The sequence below is a fragment of the Tenrec ecaudatus genome, chromosome 16, assembly GCF_050624435.1.
Source record: "Tenrec ecaudatus isolate mTenEca1 chromosome 16, mTenEca1.hap1, whole genome shotgun sequence".
In the NCBI taxonomy this organism is placed as follows: domain Eukaryota; kingdom Metazoa; phylum Chordata; class Mammalia; order Afrosoricida; family Tenrecidae; genus Tenrec; species Tenrec ecaudatus.
In genome coordinates, this window is record NC_134545.1 from 88923574 (window position 1) to 88940669 (window position 17096).

At 47.0% G+C, this 17096-nt stretch overlaps 1 protein-coding gene across 1 annotated transcript in view; it reads left to right on the forward strand.

The window, feature by feature from the left end:
- Nucleotides 1-17096, forward strand: part of CFAP58 (cilia and flagella associated protein 58) — a 174138-nt gene that overhangs the window by 49036 nt on the left and 108006 nt on the right. Inside the window, exons 7-12 of the mRNA XM_075533461.1 lie at nt 2092-2248; nt 2958-3152; nt 6485-6622; nt 8506-8665; nt 13107-13189; nt 16426-16617. Coding sequence (XP_075389576.1) covers nt 2092-2248; nt 2958-3152; nt 6485-6622; nt 8506-8665; nt 13107-13189; nt 16426-16617 — 925 coding nt within the window. The remainder of the gene's footprint in view (nt 1-2091; nt 2249-2957; nt 3153-6484; nt 6623-8505; nt 8666-13106; nt 13190-16425; nt 16618-17096) is intronic.

The window sequence follows — 17096 nt, forward strand, 5'->3', positions numbered from 1 at the left end:
TTACATTGCTTTTGAAACATGGACCTGCATGTTCCCCCACCCCCACCCCCCATAAACACCTCCAATAACGACCCCTGCCCAAAGGGGAAAACCCAAACCCTTGAGTTTGTCTTCCAGAGCCCTTCATCCATCTGCACTGAGCAGCCTCCCTTTCAAGCCATACCACGCTTACTCAGACCTCCTCTTACTTTTGCAAATGCTGCTTTCTGTTCTTGAAACTTCTTCTGCCTCCTCCACACAGTCAAGCCCTGTTCATCCTCCAACGCCTCCTTCACTTCACCTCCACCTGCATTTCTGCACCAGCCTTGCCTCTCCAGCTCCCTGCTCACCACTGGATGGCCAGGCAGAAAGTCACGGTGTTTTCGGTTTCCATCGCACCTCCTCCTTACCTCTAGACTGGAACCGATCTCACCCTGCATTACAATGATCGGTTGGCGGGTCTCTTTACCCATAATGCTGTGAGCTCCTGGAAGGAAGACACCTTTATCTCCCCACCAAGGGTCTAGCTCTGCACGAAGGTATGCCAGGCTCGAATGAAGGTTTGAGTCAGGAATGAGCATTCACTTCCTTAGGGGCACTCTTAACCAAGTGCGAATGCTCTCTGGGCGGCTTACCTTGTAAAGTACATTTATCAAACGTTGATGGACAGCACAGGTGGTTTTAGGGGTTGGGGTGGGGGTGGAGAATGGGAAAAACAACAAAGAGGAGATCGTAACATACAATGGTGGCCTCAGTTTTCTTAGTAAAGATGTCAAGCACATTCAGAGCAATGAAGTAATAGCAAGGAACTTATATACAGACAGAATACTTACATTCAGGTATTAGGACTTCTCTCGAGAATTGAACAGGGTATGGAGCGTAAGAAACCACCCAGTCCAGAATCGTGTCCCCAACCGTGCGCTCATGTGACGCTTTCTCTTCACAGCCACCTTAGAATTTGAAAGTTTTGTTTTGGGGGAAGAAGAGTTTGAGTGAAACATGCAAGGTGACTTCTTAAACATTTATTTATATCAAAGCTGCTAGTAAGTAAACAGATTACTGTGTTCTGAACAGCTGTCTGATGCCTGGCAGCCGCAAGAGCCTGGCAGGCAAGTTCTCAGCCTTCTCCGCTCTAAACTGTCTACCTCGCTCTAGACCAGCCGTCCTCATCCTGTGGGTCGCCCGATTCATCACAGTAGCAAAATGACAGTGATGAAGTAGCAACGGACATAATGTTACGGTTGGGGGTCACCACGACACGAGGAGCGGTATGAAAGGGTCGTGGCCTGAGGAAGGTGGAGGACCGCTGCTCTAGACTAATGCTGGTGCTCAGGTCGTTTTAATACCTTCCGGAAATCCAGCTGCGTCATGTCATGGTTGTTGAAATACAAGGCAACTGGTTTACAGCGAAAATTGGTGAATATTACCACACACCTTCCAAAAAAAAAGGGGTTGCATAAATGATTTTCCAAATCTCGTTTTTGGACACATTTTATCTCGGTCACATCCTTTCGGCGGAAAGGAATCTCTGTGTGGATGAGTGAGGACTGGCGGCGCATCCATTTCCTCATGCTTAGGCTTCCGTTGGACCTTATAGCTGTGATCGTAGCCCTCTAGTGGCGACATTAAACACATAATTTCCTCCGTTGACATCTCCTTAGGGCTAATTGTAGGTGTTGACAAGAGTAATCTAGTGTCAGCAATCACAAGGAATACGGAAGGCGTGGGCAATAAGGAATAAAAACATTGTTCCCTCAGTTCTTCCACCCTACACTTTACTCTTCTGAGGCAACCAGTTCCTGTTTTCATGGTCGTTTTACTGGATTACTAGAGAAATCCTCTCACACACACACAGACACACACACACACACACACACACACACACACTTTTCTGAGAAATTCCAGGGGCATTATATACATGGGAACTTCTTTTCAGTCAAGCTGTCTTAAGCCAGCTCCTCAGGTCACGGTGTAAAGATCTTTCTCTCTAATGCCTGACGGGGGTGAACACTTGACCGGAAGTTGTTCCCACGAAATTAAGCCCACAGGATGACCAGAAGGACCCCTGAGAAGATGGCCCACGTAGCCACGCTCTGGTTTTCTTCTTTCCAGTATCCGAGACTTACTGAAGTTCAAAGAAGAAGTCACGAAGGAGCGGGACCAGCTCTTGACAGAAGTGGTGAAGTTGCGAGAGATGTTAGCGCAGAACACGGAGCAGCAGCAGGAGACGGAGCGAGCCAGGGACGAGGCGGAGCAGGCCGTCAATCAGGTCAGCTTGGCCATGGCGGGCAGGATGCTCTGTCCTTCCCCAGGCCGCCGCCTCCTCCTGGGCCCCCTCTCAAGTGGACCTCCTGGTGCCCCAGGACAGCATGCATGGTTTTGCCCATTTGTCCACAGTCTGTAGCCCTTCTCCCTTATAAGAAGCCACGTGGCAACGTCCATCAGAACACGTTTACATAAAGCCAGGAGTCAGAGATAGCTAACACGTCACAGTCTCCAGGAGGAAAAGACGAGGCTCCCTGGAGCTTGCACTGTTAGAGAAAGGCTTGCCAAAAACGATGGTGCTTTGTCCAGCACGATCGAGGACTCACGTGAAACACCATGTCGTAGTTAGGACAGGCCACATCCTGTTTAGTCCCCGGTGGTGGACATTTAGATAGACTCTCGGTTCACCCGCCCTAAGACTCTGGGAGTCTCGGTTTCGGTGGCATTTTCACCATTAAGGTGAGTGTTCGGTGTCGAGCCCCGATAAACAACACAGACGACTGTTGCCTTTGGGACCTTTGAACAGTGATGCACAAAGATATTTGTCCTACAGCCAAATGCTGCTTCCCAGGGGCTGCCCTTAAGAGGAAAGGGCTGGGATGGTGGGAGGGGTTGGGGGTGGGGTGGGGGCAGGAGGCTGGCTGAGCCCTGCCGTCATGCGAGGCTGTTTCTCTCTCCCTCCTTCCCCCCCACCCCCACCCCCGTGCCTGTAGTTCCAACAAGAAATCCAACATCGCCAGAATGAGGCTTCTCGAGAGTCTCGGAAGAAGGAGAAGCTGGAAAAAGAACTCAAGCAGATTCAGGTGGACATGGACACCCGGCAGTCGGAGATCAAGGCCCTGCAGCAGTACGTGCAGAAAAGCAAGGAGGAGCTACAGAAGCTGGAGCAGCAGCTGAAGGAGCAGAAGGTACGTTGGCTGCAGGCCTGACCGTGCGGGAGAACACGGTTCTGCGACCTCTGTTCACACCCTTTGAAAGCAAACCATCCAGCTCCGCCTACTGCCCATGTTTGGTGACACACCTAACACGGCATTGGGGCCTTGGCTTTGTGTCCGTCCACCCAGAACTCACTGCCATCAAGTTGATTACAACTCCTAGTGACCCCAGCAGACAGAGCAGAGCTGCTTCCTGGGGTGTCCAAGGCTGTACACCTTTGTAGGAGCAGACAGCCTCAACTTTCTTTCACGAAGTTGCTGGATTAGAACTCCTGACCTTGTGTTAACAGCCCAATGCCTAACGATGTCCTGGTGGCATAGCTGGTTCATCAGGACATCGTCTCACTTCATCAAGCATATTAATTTATTTGTATCCTTTCATTGATGCATAATAGGCACATTAAACACACAAACAAAATAAACCACCACCCTTGAGTTGGGACGTGGAGTGACCCTGTTGAACAGAGTGGCATTGCCCCCTAGGGCCTCCAAGGCTGTAACAAAGCAGGCCTTCCACATCTTTCCCCCAGGAAGCTGCTGGTGGGTTTAGGTGGCTGGCTGCCTTCTGCGTAGGGGCTGAGTGCTTTAACTCTGTACCACCAAACTCTCAAAAACCAAACTCGCTGCCTTCAAGGGGATTCCAACATAGAACGGTGACCCTATAGGATCAGGGTATCCCTGGTGGTATAGTGGTTACCTGTTGGGCTGCTGGGATCTGAATGGTTGGCAGTTCAAAAACCACCAGCAGCTCCTAGGGAGAAAGACTAGGCTTTCTACTCCACAAACAGTTCCAGTCTATGAAACCCACAGGGGCTTGCTAGGAGTCAGCACCGACTCATAGCAGTATGTTTTGTTTGTGTTTGTAAGGCAGTATAGAATTGCCTCGGTGGTTTTCCGAGACTGTAACCATTTATAGGAGTAGAAAGCTTCCTCTTTCTCCCCCCCTGGAGAAGCTGGTGATTTCAAACTGCCGACCTTGCGGTCAGCAGTCAAACATGTAAGCATTATGCTACCAGGGCTCCTAATATGAACAGGCACGTACATATCCCAATATAAAGCTTGACGGATCTCAACTCTACACAAACCTTGGTGACCCACACCTAACTCAAGAAACAGAATGTTACGCCCCCCACAGAAACCCCACTGACTCTCCATCTGAAATTCTGAGCAGAGTTTGGTTTCACTTGTCTTTAAACGTTACAAAAATGAAATTATCCATTGTGTACTTTTTGGCATCTGACCTCTTTCACCCAACATTACAGTTGTGAGATGAATTCCTCTGTGGCCATAGGGTTATAGACCCGAGCTGCCTAATATGATAGCCCTGTAGCCACGTGTGACTTATGTACGCATTTAAATTTAATTAAAATGAAATAAAATTTAAAATGTGTTCCTTTAGTTGCATTAGTCCATTTGAAGTGCTCCAGTCATCTGCGGGTGGAGAGTTCTGTTGGAGCAAGCTCAATGGTCTGTGGACCTTAAAACGGAGGTGCCCGCATTAGCTGAAAATGGGGGTAACTCCAGACCTACATTAAAACTCCATTCTAAATTATACCAAAATATTCAATTCTACAGTTCTAAAGAGACAACTCAGTTCCTTTGTAAAAGTGTAAACAGCTTACAACATAAATAGAGCAAGAATTCAGAATGCTAAGTTTGTTGTAGATGTCTGTTAAGAATGTCTGGTTTAGAAAGAGTGCTTTGCTCAATCTTGCAGCCACCCCATCCTCTACCTCCCCAAAGAACAAAAACAAAATTAAGTATAGGACAGTGTAGAATTGCCTTTGTGAGTTTCAGAGACCGTAACTGTTTACTGGAGTAGAAAGCTTGGTTTTTCTCACACCGAGTGGCTGGTAGTTTTGAACTGCTGGCCTTGCAGATTGCAGTCCAACGCTTAACCACTCTACCACCAGGGGTCTCTCTTCTTCTCCCCAGAGTCTAGGAAATAAGATTGGATTTGGCAAGGCTACGATGGAGCTCTTCTGCCTTCATAACTCTAACCAAGATGAAGCAAACTCCAGTTAGCCAGGCTCAGTTATGATTTCCTGACACCCCCGCTTCCCCAGTAGACTTCCCTCCCTGCAATCTTCACTTCATTCCCTTGTCTTCCCTTTGAAAATCCCAAAGACTTAAGCCTGTTACCTTATGATGAGGGGACTGGCAGCTGCCGTGGTGACAGAACACTGACTTAATTATCCTTGATAGAATGTCTTGTTAAAACCTCAGGGTGTCACCGAAACTTCCGAAGGCAAGAAATGTCAGGGCGTAGCTGACGCTAAAGAGTTGAAGATTACATTTTAAAAGTTTGAGCTGGAGTTGAGCAAACCCTTGTCACGTTTTGTCCTGCTCCTCTCTCCCTTTTCCTAGTCTTATTGTTTGCGTTGCCTGACAAAGGCTGCTCCCTCTAGGGACGTGCTCAGTCGCCTCCCGCCCCGGTGCTGTGTGTCTCCTCACTTCCCAGAAAGCCTTGTTTTCATATCAGTCAGTAAAACTCCTTGCTTTTGTTTCTGGTGTTTCCCTCAGCTGGGAAAGCTCTCCTGGCTGGCTGTGAACGATTCTCAATGTAGGAAGATGACTTCCTCATAATAGGCTGAGGTTTACATTTCAAGTTAAGAAACTGTAATCTGTTTCCCCAGTGGGAATGCCCCTCCTCAATTCCAATCCCCTTTTTATAAAACCGTGTCTGCTCAGGCTAGTCGAGGCTAGGGAGAAGAAAGTTTGACGCTGAAATCAGGCCGATCTACCGATCACTGGGCTGGGGCACCACGGTTTCAGCTTTGGTTGGATTAGGGGAAATTGGCGATGTGTTGGTGTTAGTGAACGGGGCTGGTCAGGGAGAAGTCATAGTCATGTTAATGCAAGATCTTCTCCGGAAGCCAGAGCCACGGAGCCTCAGAGCTGATAAAACCCATTGGAATCTCCAGCTCATTTGCAATGATTATAGCAATTGTTTCGGCTGTGAAGCCCGCCAAATGGCAAACAGGCATTAAAATATTTATCCACCACCTGTGAACAAGACTTCCCAAGGCTCTCAGGGAAAAAAAGGGGGGGAAATTATTCTCACTGTGTTATTCATTAGAAGGCGTCATTTTCCTCGGCCATTTAGCATGCATGGTGTTGGAGTGCATCCGTGCTTTCATCCAGGGTAAGGAGTGATTTCTATAAAGACAAAAAATGCGGTTACTTGTTTTTTTTCTCAGGAGGTGTGCAGGGCCACCTATGTGTCTATGCGGAGACTGTAAGCAGATTAAAAGGAAAAGAAAAACCCAACCACCCCATTGACATGCTCGCTCCACATCTTTCAGATACTGAACGAGAGAGCCGCGAAGGAGCTGGAGCAGTTTCAGATGAGAAATACGAAACTGCAGCAGGAGAACGAGCAGCACAGTACGCTTTGTGAGCAGCTCTCCCAGGAAAACCAGCAGAAAGCCTTGGAGCTCAAAGTAAGAGCGCAGGCCCACCCGGGGGCCTGCACGCCCCGCTTCAAGGCCTCCTCAGGCAGGTTTGCCCTTGCAGGGTGAGCCTTTGCCGGGGTAACCCTGGGCAGCTGTACGAGGTGCCTTGACACACCCGACGCAGGTGCAAGCCTGTAGCGATTGCTTTACGGTCACAAGCCGACCGTTTAATAACTTCCATTCTTAATTGTAGAATGGCAAACCTGCTGATTGATCCTATGGCTAGGCAAATGCTCCCCAAAGCGAGCTGACACATTCCATAGGCACTACTGCCCTGAGTAGCGAAGAATTCAGATCATGATGTACTGCCTGTGTGGAGAAGGTGGGCGGGAAGGGTGGGTGATAGGCTGGCACCAGGGTGGGAGAACCCTGCATCTCACCTCTGTGCAATGTCAATCACAAGCTAGGGTCCCTGTTCTTCTGCCTGCTCTCTTGAAGCGTGCTTGCCCAGGACGTTTGGTAGCAGTTTCAGTCTTGGATACCAATTGTTTGCTTAGAGGCTTGATCAGAGCAGTGCTGTGCTTGTCCCTGTAATTGTGAAAAATCCATATTCCATACTCTGCATGTTAGAATGTGAGGCTAAAGCAGGCGACCCGACAAGAATCATACATAGATTAGATCCATGACTCATACTCTTTTGTGTGGTTATCACAAGTACCTTTAATAATATGAAAGTTTGTGCGTGTGTAGGTGCATGCATACAGGCATGCACGCATGCACACGCTCATATTTGCATAGCTCACATCTCGTTTTGTATGCATCCTCGGTTTTCTGGGAGTTTTCTGAAGTCTAAGGCCTGTAAATTCACAACTACGGAATTAAAACACATCAGAATCAAAAGGGACCATAAAGCCAGCTAACTTGGACCATATAGACTCTGAGGCTGAAAAACATTTAAAGCAGGACAGAATGATTTGATTTGTGTGTGAAACAGTGGTGACAGGACTACTTAATTCAAAACAATAGATTAGTTCCTAATGCCCAATAAAAGTTTAAAAAACCACTCATGCCATCAACTCCCTCCTTAGATGACATGAATGGGGCATTGTGAAAGATGGAGCTTTCTGTTACCAAATTCCAAACCTATGGGATTCTGCTTTTAGCCTTCACTCAGGGATAGCAGACACAGCTGACAGTAGGCTCTTCATTATCTAAAGCTGGGAGATTGCTAACATTTGCAGAAGACGCCCCAGCTGCCTTTCCCGTTATTTCCATGAGGGGCAAACTTTTAAAAAAGAAGGAATTTACATTAAAAAAATGCATAAACATTGAAGTCCATAGATTAGAAGCTTGTACTTTGTTTTCTAACAATTACTTTTTAGTACAGTGTTGCCACCGCGCAGAGCTGTCCGTTAATAATGCTTTGGCCCCGTGCCAGATGCACACCACGGGGACCATCCTCTGGGGGAAGAGCACCCCTTCTCCAGTGTAGGACATTGTGCTGTGTGCCGCAAGATTGGGTCCAAAAGACTAGCTGGATGTTTTGTAGTGCTTTAATAACCTTCTGAGAAATATTACTTTGTGAGTCATGAAAATTGCTAGTCAGATAACATTTGTGCAGAAAATGTACATATTTATGACACACACCTTAGCATTCTGGCCTTGTTTAATTCAGCAACTAGATTGTACCTTGAGCTAACAGGTATATCCAATTTTTTTTTCATTATAAGCCATGGATTGTATTCAGGGGATAGAATTTTCCAGTCTCTTCCTAAATCAAATACTGTATGTTTTGCTCTGATCCCATCGGACAACTTTACACAGATAAAGAAAGAATCTTCTTATATTGAATCTGCACTTACCATTGTCCAGTCGCCCGTCCCCTAATTTAAGGAGCATTTCTGACCATTTTCTCTCCCACTCATCTGCAGGCCAGAGAGGAAGAAATCCATCAGATGCGTACTGATATTGGGAAGCTCAACAAAGTAAGAGAACAAATCCACAAGAAATTGCACCAGACTGAAGATCAAAAGGCCGAAGTGGAACAGCACAGGGAAACCCTCAGAAACCAGATTTTAGGGTTAGAGAGAGGTAGACCAAGAACCGTTTTTGTGGCTTGTTTTATTCATTTATAAACATTTAATTGGTGACTAATGTCATTTGGCAACCCAGGATTCCATGGAGGCAAACACCCAGCATGCCCAATGAAGTCAGCAAAATAAACAGCATTCAAGCTGGTAAACAACCAGTGTAAAGGGACATCATTTTGAATATCTGGTTGACATTAAAACAAACTCTTCAGTAGAGAGACTGGCACTGAGTAAATCTAGCTTAATATTTTCAGTAGTTGTCAGTGAACTAACACTGTCTGTGTATCTACTGCTCACTTAGTCTCTGGTATGCAGCATTTGGCATTGATGGGAACAGTAAATGATGGGGCCCTCACTGTATCCCTCTGGTGGTAACGAATGCCGAGGATGGAGGCCAGAGGGATGCTTGTTGTGGCGGTTAAGGTTGTGTGTCAACTTGGCTCAGTCATGCCTCTCAGTGGGTTGGCGGTACCCTAGCGATTCAATCCAGCAATTACCCCCTGAGGTAAGTTGGCAGGTAATGATGTAGTCATCCTCCGTTTTCACATAATGCTGATTTTTGCACAACCCTGTCTCCAGAACCTAATCATGGTGATACATTAGGGGTCTCTATAACCTCTCTCTTTATTTTACTTTTGCCACAGAAAAGGAGGGAGTCAATAAGTGGCCCCCATTAGCAATAGTTGGCAAAATGACCTACCAAGCTCAGCAGCAAAAAAAAAAAAAAAAAAATGGCCTCCAATTTCATTTCTCTGGTTAGGACTTTACCATGTGGTGAAACCCCTGTTTCAGCTGAAACAAGACCTGTGGGAGAAACTGTTAATGTCATAGGAGGCAGGGTCATAAACACTACACACTGGAGAGTCAGATCTGCCTGCGGGCAGATCCCGTCTCCGGGCCGATGGCTGTTGGGGTGATGAGTGAGCTGGTCCACAAAGAGCACAGCGGACAGGGCCCGCACAGAAGACGTCTACCAAATGTCATGTTCCTTTCTTCTGACTGAACGTGTACTGTAGAATATCAGGTACTGGTCCATTTTGGTGTGGCAGAAGTAGTTCTGGGCTTCGAGACAAAGAACCTGGCGATGAATCCTGACTCCTGCAGAATCTGTGAGGCAGGAACAACGGTGCCTTCCTGACCTCATCCTGTCCACACTGAGTGTGTCAGCCTCTGAACGACGTAACGTGCCCCAGAGGACATCCCCATGTGCGAACCTCAGAGACATTAGGCAAAATCTAAGCCTCTGAGAAGCGAAGGGTGGTTTTCCTTTGCAGCTGCTGCTTCTGGGGACAGTTTCTCCAGTCGGCCACGCAGTCATTCAGCACCCGGGGTGCACACCGCATGTGAGCACTCCGCTGCATGCTGGGCACCTGGAGAGCTCTGCTCTCAGGCTGCTTGCCATCTAGCGTGAGTTCGCAGTCTAATGTTTCCTTTGGGAGACAGGAAGACAAGCAGATAGAGTGGAGCACATTTCTAAATGCTATTAAAACCCGTCCATATTTTAATTTCTGCGTGTTCCCTTGCAATTTGAAAGTCTTTTGAAAAATATCTATTCAATATTGAACTCAATTCTTTTTTTTTTAATTAAAAATTATTTTTGGAACTCAATTCTTCATCCCTAAATCACGTTACCAAAATAATCATGTTCTCTCTTCCTGGATTTTACAGACACCACCAACATTGTTATTTCTTCCTAGGGATCGCTTCCTTTTGATGTATCTGAAAAAAAAAAAAGAAAGAAAGAAAGACCTTTGGCCTACTGGCTTGGAGCATGGGCCCTTCATGTGATAGGATTTGCTATCGTAAAACCCAGAATGAACTTGAAAGCACCTAGACCTTACAGGAGCGTTCAGTAGATTGGTTGCTTTTAAAAGAAATATGTAGATATAAATAGCTTTCTTTGTAATCAGTTAGAAGATGGGGAAACCCTTTTATAATAGCAAACAAAGTAATAGAATCGCTATGAAGAAAATCGCTAAGATAGCTACAGGCCCTAGATTATTTTTAAAGCTATAGAATGACATGAATGGTTAACGAGGAAGACTTGAAAAACAGAGCTACCCAGATGCTCCATGAGAGAACTCAAAATGATAAAGATATGAAGTCGAGCTAAATTGATCTAGGCCTTTAGTGTTTGCAGTAGAACTCTCCAGTGAGTTTGGTTGCTTGGGACTTGAGATGCGATTCTAGAGTTTCCCCAGGACAGACGTGCCATCCGTCTGTCCTAAATCTGGAAGAGGAAGCGCGGTGAAGCAGCATCTGCCTCACTTGGCAGCCTTACCGTTAAGTCTTCAGCCGTCAAGTCATCTTGCAGTGGTGCCCACATGACCCATCAACGGAAAAGCTGGACAACCTTCGGCTAAAGAAGATTAGTCACCGAAGATAAAGGTGTTTCACAACAATGAGAAGTAGGGGTTACGGAAACATTTATCTCACGACAGCAAGCTGCTCTTTTTGGCAGGGAGAGGGTAGAAAGTTAGCGCCTGACATGTCTCCTTTCACCAGACTATAATTTCAATACAGGAAAGAGTTTTTAAAAAATCACACAATAGTAGGATAAACTCTAAAGTTACAACCAAAGATATAAACCATAAAACAAGATGAAAAAAGTCAATGAAATGAAAACCAAAAGGCTCCACGCTACAAATCACTCTAACGAGGAAAGCAAGTCCACTACCCTGTTCCACTGTAAAGGGGTTTTACCAATCCGCAGAAAGGTCCACAGTCCATGAGGAAAGTGGGCAGAGGGCAGTGTGGGCAACTTTCAAAAGAAGAACTAATGAGCGTGAAATAGGTACCAGGGGTTAGCTTCAGTAATAATCCAGGAAATGCAAATTAAATCCTTAAAAAGTCGTTCACTTTCCAAGATGCAAAAGCATGATGACCCTAAAAGGGGTGTGGGTGGATAGACGTTGTTAAGGTTTGGGAGAGACATTGGCCATTGGTGCAATGGCTTAAAACAGCGGTTGTCAACCTGTGAGTCATGACCCCTTTCACCGGGGTCGCCCAATTCAAACAGTAGCAAAATGACAGTGATGCAGTAACAACAAAAATAACATGGTTGGGGGTCATCACAACACGAAGAACTGTATGAAAGGGTTGCAACGTTAGGAAGGTTGAGAACCCCTCCCTTAAAACAACATCCTCTTTGAGCCAGGAAGGAGAACTGGTGGCATTGTGGTTATGCATTGGTTAGCAGTTCAAATCCACCAGGTGCTCCTTGGGAGAAAGCCAGGGCTTTCTACTCTGTTTGAGAGTGACAGTCTTGGAAATAAATGTACAGGGGCAGTTCTCCCCTGTCCTATAGAGTCACTGGGAGTTAGAATCATCAACTCCAGGGCAGCGAGGCTTTGCTCCTGGGGGACTTCCTCTTCTGGAAGTAGCTGTTCGATGCCAGTGAGTCTGGTCAACAGCGTGAACCACTGCCTGGTCTTGTGCCAGGTCTTCTAGACTCTTCTAGAAGAGCAAAGGAATTTGAAACTTCATAAGAGTATTGCTTATGATTGCAAAGAATGTTTTGAAACAACTTAAATATTAAAAATGGGCTAAAGAAAATAGTTATTTGCATACAGTGAAATACCACGAAGCCATTTACAGGATACAAAAGTTCTCTTTCTATATTTGTTAGTGAAAAAAGCATGCTGCAATCTGGTGGACTTTTGGTATACACATTCACACGTCGGCACCAGAAAAAATCAGAAAACAGATCAATCAAAATACAAAGTAAATTTAGGTTGATTGAATTATTTTTCCTCTTGCTTTTCAGTATTTCTAATTTCTGGATACCCATCTACTTACATAATAAAAAAGGATTAAAAAGAGTGAGGGCTTTGTGGAGGAAGAGCCACTGAGCTGGCTTGGGACTTGGGACATGTGGCTTAATCTTGCTGTCCCTCGATTTCGATCAAAAGGCCTCATGGGTTCCTTATTGGGCTGCTAACTGGCCTGGACAGCAATTCAACTCCAACAACAACTCCGAAGGAGAAAAGATGAGGCTGTCTACTCCCGTAAAGGTGTGCAGCCTCAGAAACCCAAAGGACCAGTTCTACTCCACCCGTAGGGTTGCTATGAGTGGGAATCCACTTGGCGTTTTGGCTATTGGGACAGTCAGAGCCACTTCGCCGTAACCGTAAATAGTAGTATTAGGTGCTACGGGTTGATTTGCTTGAAGGCTAACTGGAAGGTTGACAAGAGTCCGGCACAGAGGGACCTCAGAATAAAGACGGGCGATCTTTAGAAAGATCAGCCATTGAAAGCCCCCCAGGAAGCTAGCTCACTTTTACGTCGACACCCACAGGGCTGCCTGAGCCAGGGTGATTGGCAGCTGCCTGAGCCAGGGTGATTGGCAGCCAGGCTTTGCAGAGGCCATACCCACTTAGAGCAGTGCTTGCATCCCTCTGGGCTTGACTTGATCTTTCCTGTTATCTTCTCTGGTGATTTAGAGGTGGAGGCTGCGAAGAAACAAGCGGAACTTGATAAGAAGGCGATGGATGAGCTTCTGAGAGAAAGGGACATATTAAGCAAGGTGAGTTTGCTACAGTAACCGTGGTAACGGGATGGCTTTCTCCAGCAGCTGCAATATCTGTCTATAACCAGTTGTATGCAGAAGGAAAACTGGAGGCAAACACGGGTAAATTAGAATAAATAATAGTGCTCAATTTTCCTCCGAGTACTTCCTTCCAGCCTGCCATTCGCTGGCAGGTCATTGAAACTGCATTACCACTCCTGAGCACAAAGAAAATCAGCATGTAAACCAGCAGGGGATTGCAGGAGTGTTTGGTGGATTCTGCTTTTATTGTTGGTGTGTTATTTGGCGTCCTAAACAGTTGATCACATTTTTTGAATTTAAGGTCTACAATCTACAATTTTGCCTAATCCAGAAACTATCAATGAGTGCTATTAAAAAGTTCACTGTGAGGTGTGAAGTGTAAGAACGGCCTGTTGGCAATATCAACCGTCTCTAACATTTCTTCCTGCTACTCAATGTGGTTAAGGGGTTTGCTCTTTGTTGCTGGTCCCTGCGCCTTGCAGCCATTGAGCTCAGTGGGGCCCAAAGCTGTGAGAGAGGGCGGGGGGGAGCCTGAAGGTAAAAGCTTGGAGGCCTCTCTACTCATGATAGGGCTTCCTGTAACTTCCAGAGGGAGTCTGTCAACTGATAGTCCCTTTCAGGAGATAACTGCGTTGGAGGATTTGGGCTAAAGTTTCTTGCTCAAAGATTTCCTCCTGAGAGGAAGAAGAGACCAGTCAGCTTTAGCTGGGTGCGGGGCTCCCTCTGTACGTCTGTTGTCTTTCTGGCCACGCCATCTGTCATCTCACCCAAATGGGAATGTCCTGAATTTATTCATGGTTTCGTTAGGTTTCCCAAATTGAACAAAGGGTGAACGAAATAGACCACTCTTGAGCTTCTCACTGCCCCGGGGTCAATTCTCTCTAGGGCAGTGCAGAACTGCCCCTCTGGGTTTCTGAGGTGCTACATCTTTACAGGAGTGGAAAAACCTCATCTTTCTCCCTTGGAGCTGCTGATGGTTTTGAACTGCTGATCTCGGAGTTAACAGCCCAACTTGTACCATATATACTCATGTATAAGCTGAGTTTTTTAGCACAGTTTTTTATGGTGAAAAGCCCCCCTGGCTTATGCTCAAGGGTGGGTCCCACTTATCTGTTCTCTGGTCTGTCCCGCTCATCTGCGGGTGTCTGCCGCCTCTGTGGGTGCTCCGATGACTGCTGCTGTCACCGCTCTTCCTTTCTCCTGCACGCCGGCAGCCTCTGTGTGTGCCGTACTGAGCAAGAACCTGCTCCTTTCTGTGTGTTTCTGGGTGTACCTGGGCCACACCGCATCCTTGTCAGGTAATGTCAGATGTGGCTACTCTTCTTCTCCCGCCCTTCTCCAGGGCTGTGACCAATGGCGTAGCCTTTACAGCCTTGCCCATGCTTGGTCATGCCCCTTTGCTCCACCCAAGCGTTGCTGAGTATAAGTACCGGTCTATCTCTGGTCTTGGATATGCAGTACATTTATTTATAGTACTTGGTCTGCTATGTTTTATTTTTTATTTTCTTATTAACCCATATGTGGACCCAATGTTGATTATGCTTGCATAGAGCAGCCTGTGTTAGGGCTCACAATATACACGCTGCGTTGTGTACGCACTGTTACTGCATGCGTTGCGTTAGCACTTCCCATTGCATACGCGGTAACCCAGCACATGCAATAACACAGTTTGCTTTTGCCAAACGACTGTGGAATACGGTCCTTGAAAATAAAGTCGACCTGTTCTGTGGGCCATGCCATTGCCTGACCAACGTTCAAGTCGCCTTTTACCTTTATGCAGTTCAGTCCTGGCTGTGGGTCTGTATTGGTTAGTGATTTGGGAAGAGAATATGAGGTGTCTGGACTTGGACGATACAGCCAGGTCTCAGGAACTGGTAGGCACTTGGCTTGGCTTTCTTGAGGTGCATAGGAAGGTCTCTCTGTCTACCACAAGGCTTCCTGATGAGTTTCTGCTGTATTTTTTCCTTTCAGTGAAGGCTGGTCTGTTTCTCAGTCCAGATAAATGGCTGCCACTCTCAAGTCTACAACTTCTGCTGAGTTGCAAATGTCTGAAGATGCTGCTTCAGAACTCCCTGGGAAGGGCGGTGTTTGGGTCCATCCAGTCAGGACTAGAGAGCCGGCCACTCTTGCCTGAGCTGGCCGCCAGCGCAGCACTGCCGGTGACTCCGGTTTCCAGAGATCTTGGACAGCTTACCCAAGGCGTTTCCATTTCAGCATCAGAAGTCAGCACAGTGCAGCTTTCAAGAAAAATACAGGCTCCTGGGTTCCCACCCAGATCTGCTCAACCCCCATCTCTGGAGTTGGGACCTAGGAATCTGCATTTACTTCCTAGTAAGATACCACGATCAGTTAGTTCAGGCGTTCGAGCCTTTCTCTCCGTGACACACACAAAAGGATAGAGCTAGGAGGTTGTAAAGGGCTTAGCATATGGCTTCACTCAGCCCTGGTTTCCAATCCACTTCTCAGTAGGATGGTTGTGTTAGGCCAGGTTGACTAGATAAACAAATCTAGTGACACTCATCTATGTACAAGGCAGAGTTTTATATCAAGAATTAATTATAGATCAAGCAAGCATCGCAGCCCAGTCAGATCAAGTCCATACGTGAGATACTAGTCCCCTAGTCCCCATGTCCCTCTCCAGACTCACCCAGCCACATGCAATGATGCAGCCTGTAGGAAGGTCACAGGCTGGTGGGTGCAGTCATGTGGCTCCAAAGGCTGTGGCCCCATCACAGGGCTCACAACAATCAGGATCTTCTAGCAGGAAGGTGAAGGCAGAAAGAGAAGCGAGGGGGGCGGTTCCCCGGGCCCCCCTTATGAGCAGGCCTCACCTGCAAGGAGTCACCATCAGGCTATGATCTGATTGAAAGGCTAAACTCCACCCCTATACTTTAATATATCTTTAAGTTGACATGAAATTATGTCACTACCACAATGGCCTTAAACCTTGTAAACATTTAGCCCCATTCCTTGCAATCTTATTTCCCGGAAGTGGGAAGGCGGAATGCCTCTTCTTAGGGATGTTGTGGTCACCCAGTACATTTGCATGTGCATTTAGAGTGCCTTGTGGAAAATTAAACATAAGCAGCTCTCAATAAGCTGGCGAGAATATAATTATTTGTATCCAATCAAAAGACAATGTATCTAATTATTCTAAAATGAATCCCCAACCCGATGAGCTAATGTGGCCCCTTTGCTGTCTGTCATTTCAGAACCTGCTTAAGGCGGTCGGTGCGACCCAGAAACAGACAGACCTGGTGAAGCTCCACGAACAAGCCAAGAGGAACCTGGAGGAAGAAATCCACAATTACAAGGAAGAGGCTCAGAAGCAGAGAAAGATCATCTTCCAGCTGGAGAAGGAGCGAGACCGGTACATCAATGAAGCCAGTGAACTTACCCAAAAGGTACGGCCCTCTTCCATGGTGTGTGTGTGTGTGTGTGTGTGTGTACGCTGCCGGTCCGGTGGAGGTAGGGCGGGATGGGATGGTGGGGGAGGGGGGCAGGCATATCTCTCTGCAGTTTTGATCGTTACAAACTGTTGCAAAGATGGGCTCTTGAGATTTCAGCATGTGGTTTGCACAGGCATAAGAAGAATGATGTGGGCGGGACCTGGGTTTGTCCTAGAGCTGGTTGTGCACCGGACTGTGAAGTGGACAAGTCTTGCCTTGGCCTTCTCCTGTTTCCTTTTCCTCCTTGCCTGTGCTCCAGAACCTGCCCCTCCTTCCTGCTTCCCTGCCCTGCAGCATCCCTGGGGGGGCGGGGGGGGGGCTCGCAGGTGGCGACATTGCCACCTCACTCCCACCTGCCACCTTGCTCCAGGACACTCCTGTTCATTCAGAGCAAGGCTCTCAAGCGGTGGCTCAGAGAAAACCCCTAATCGAAG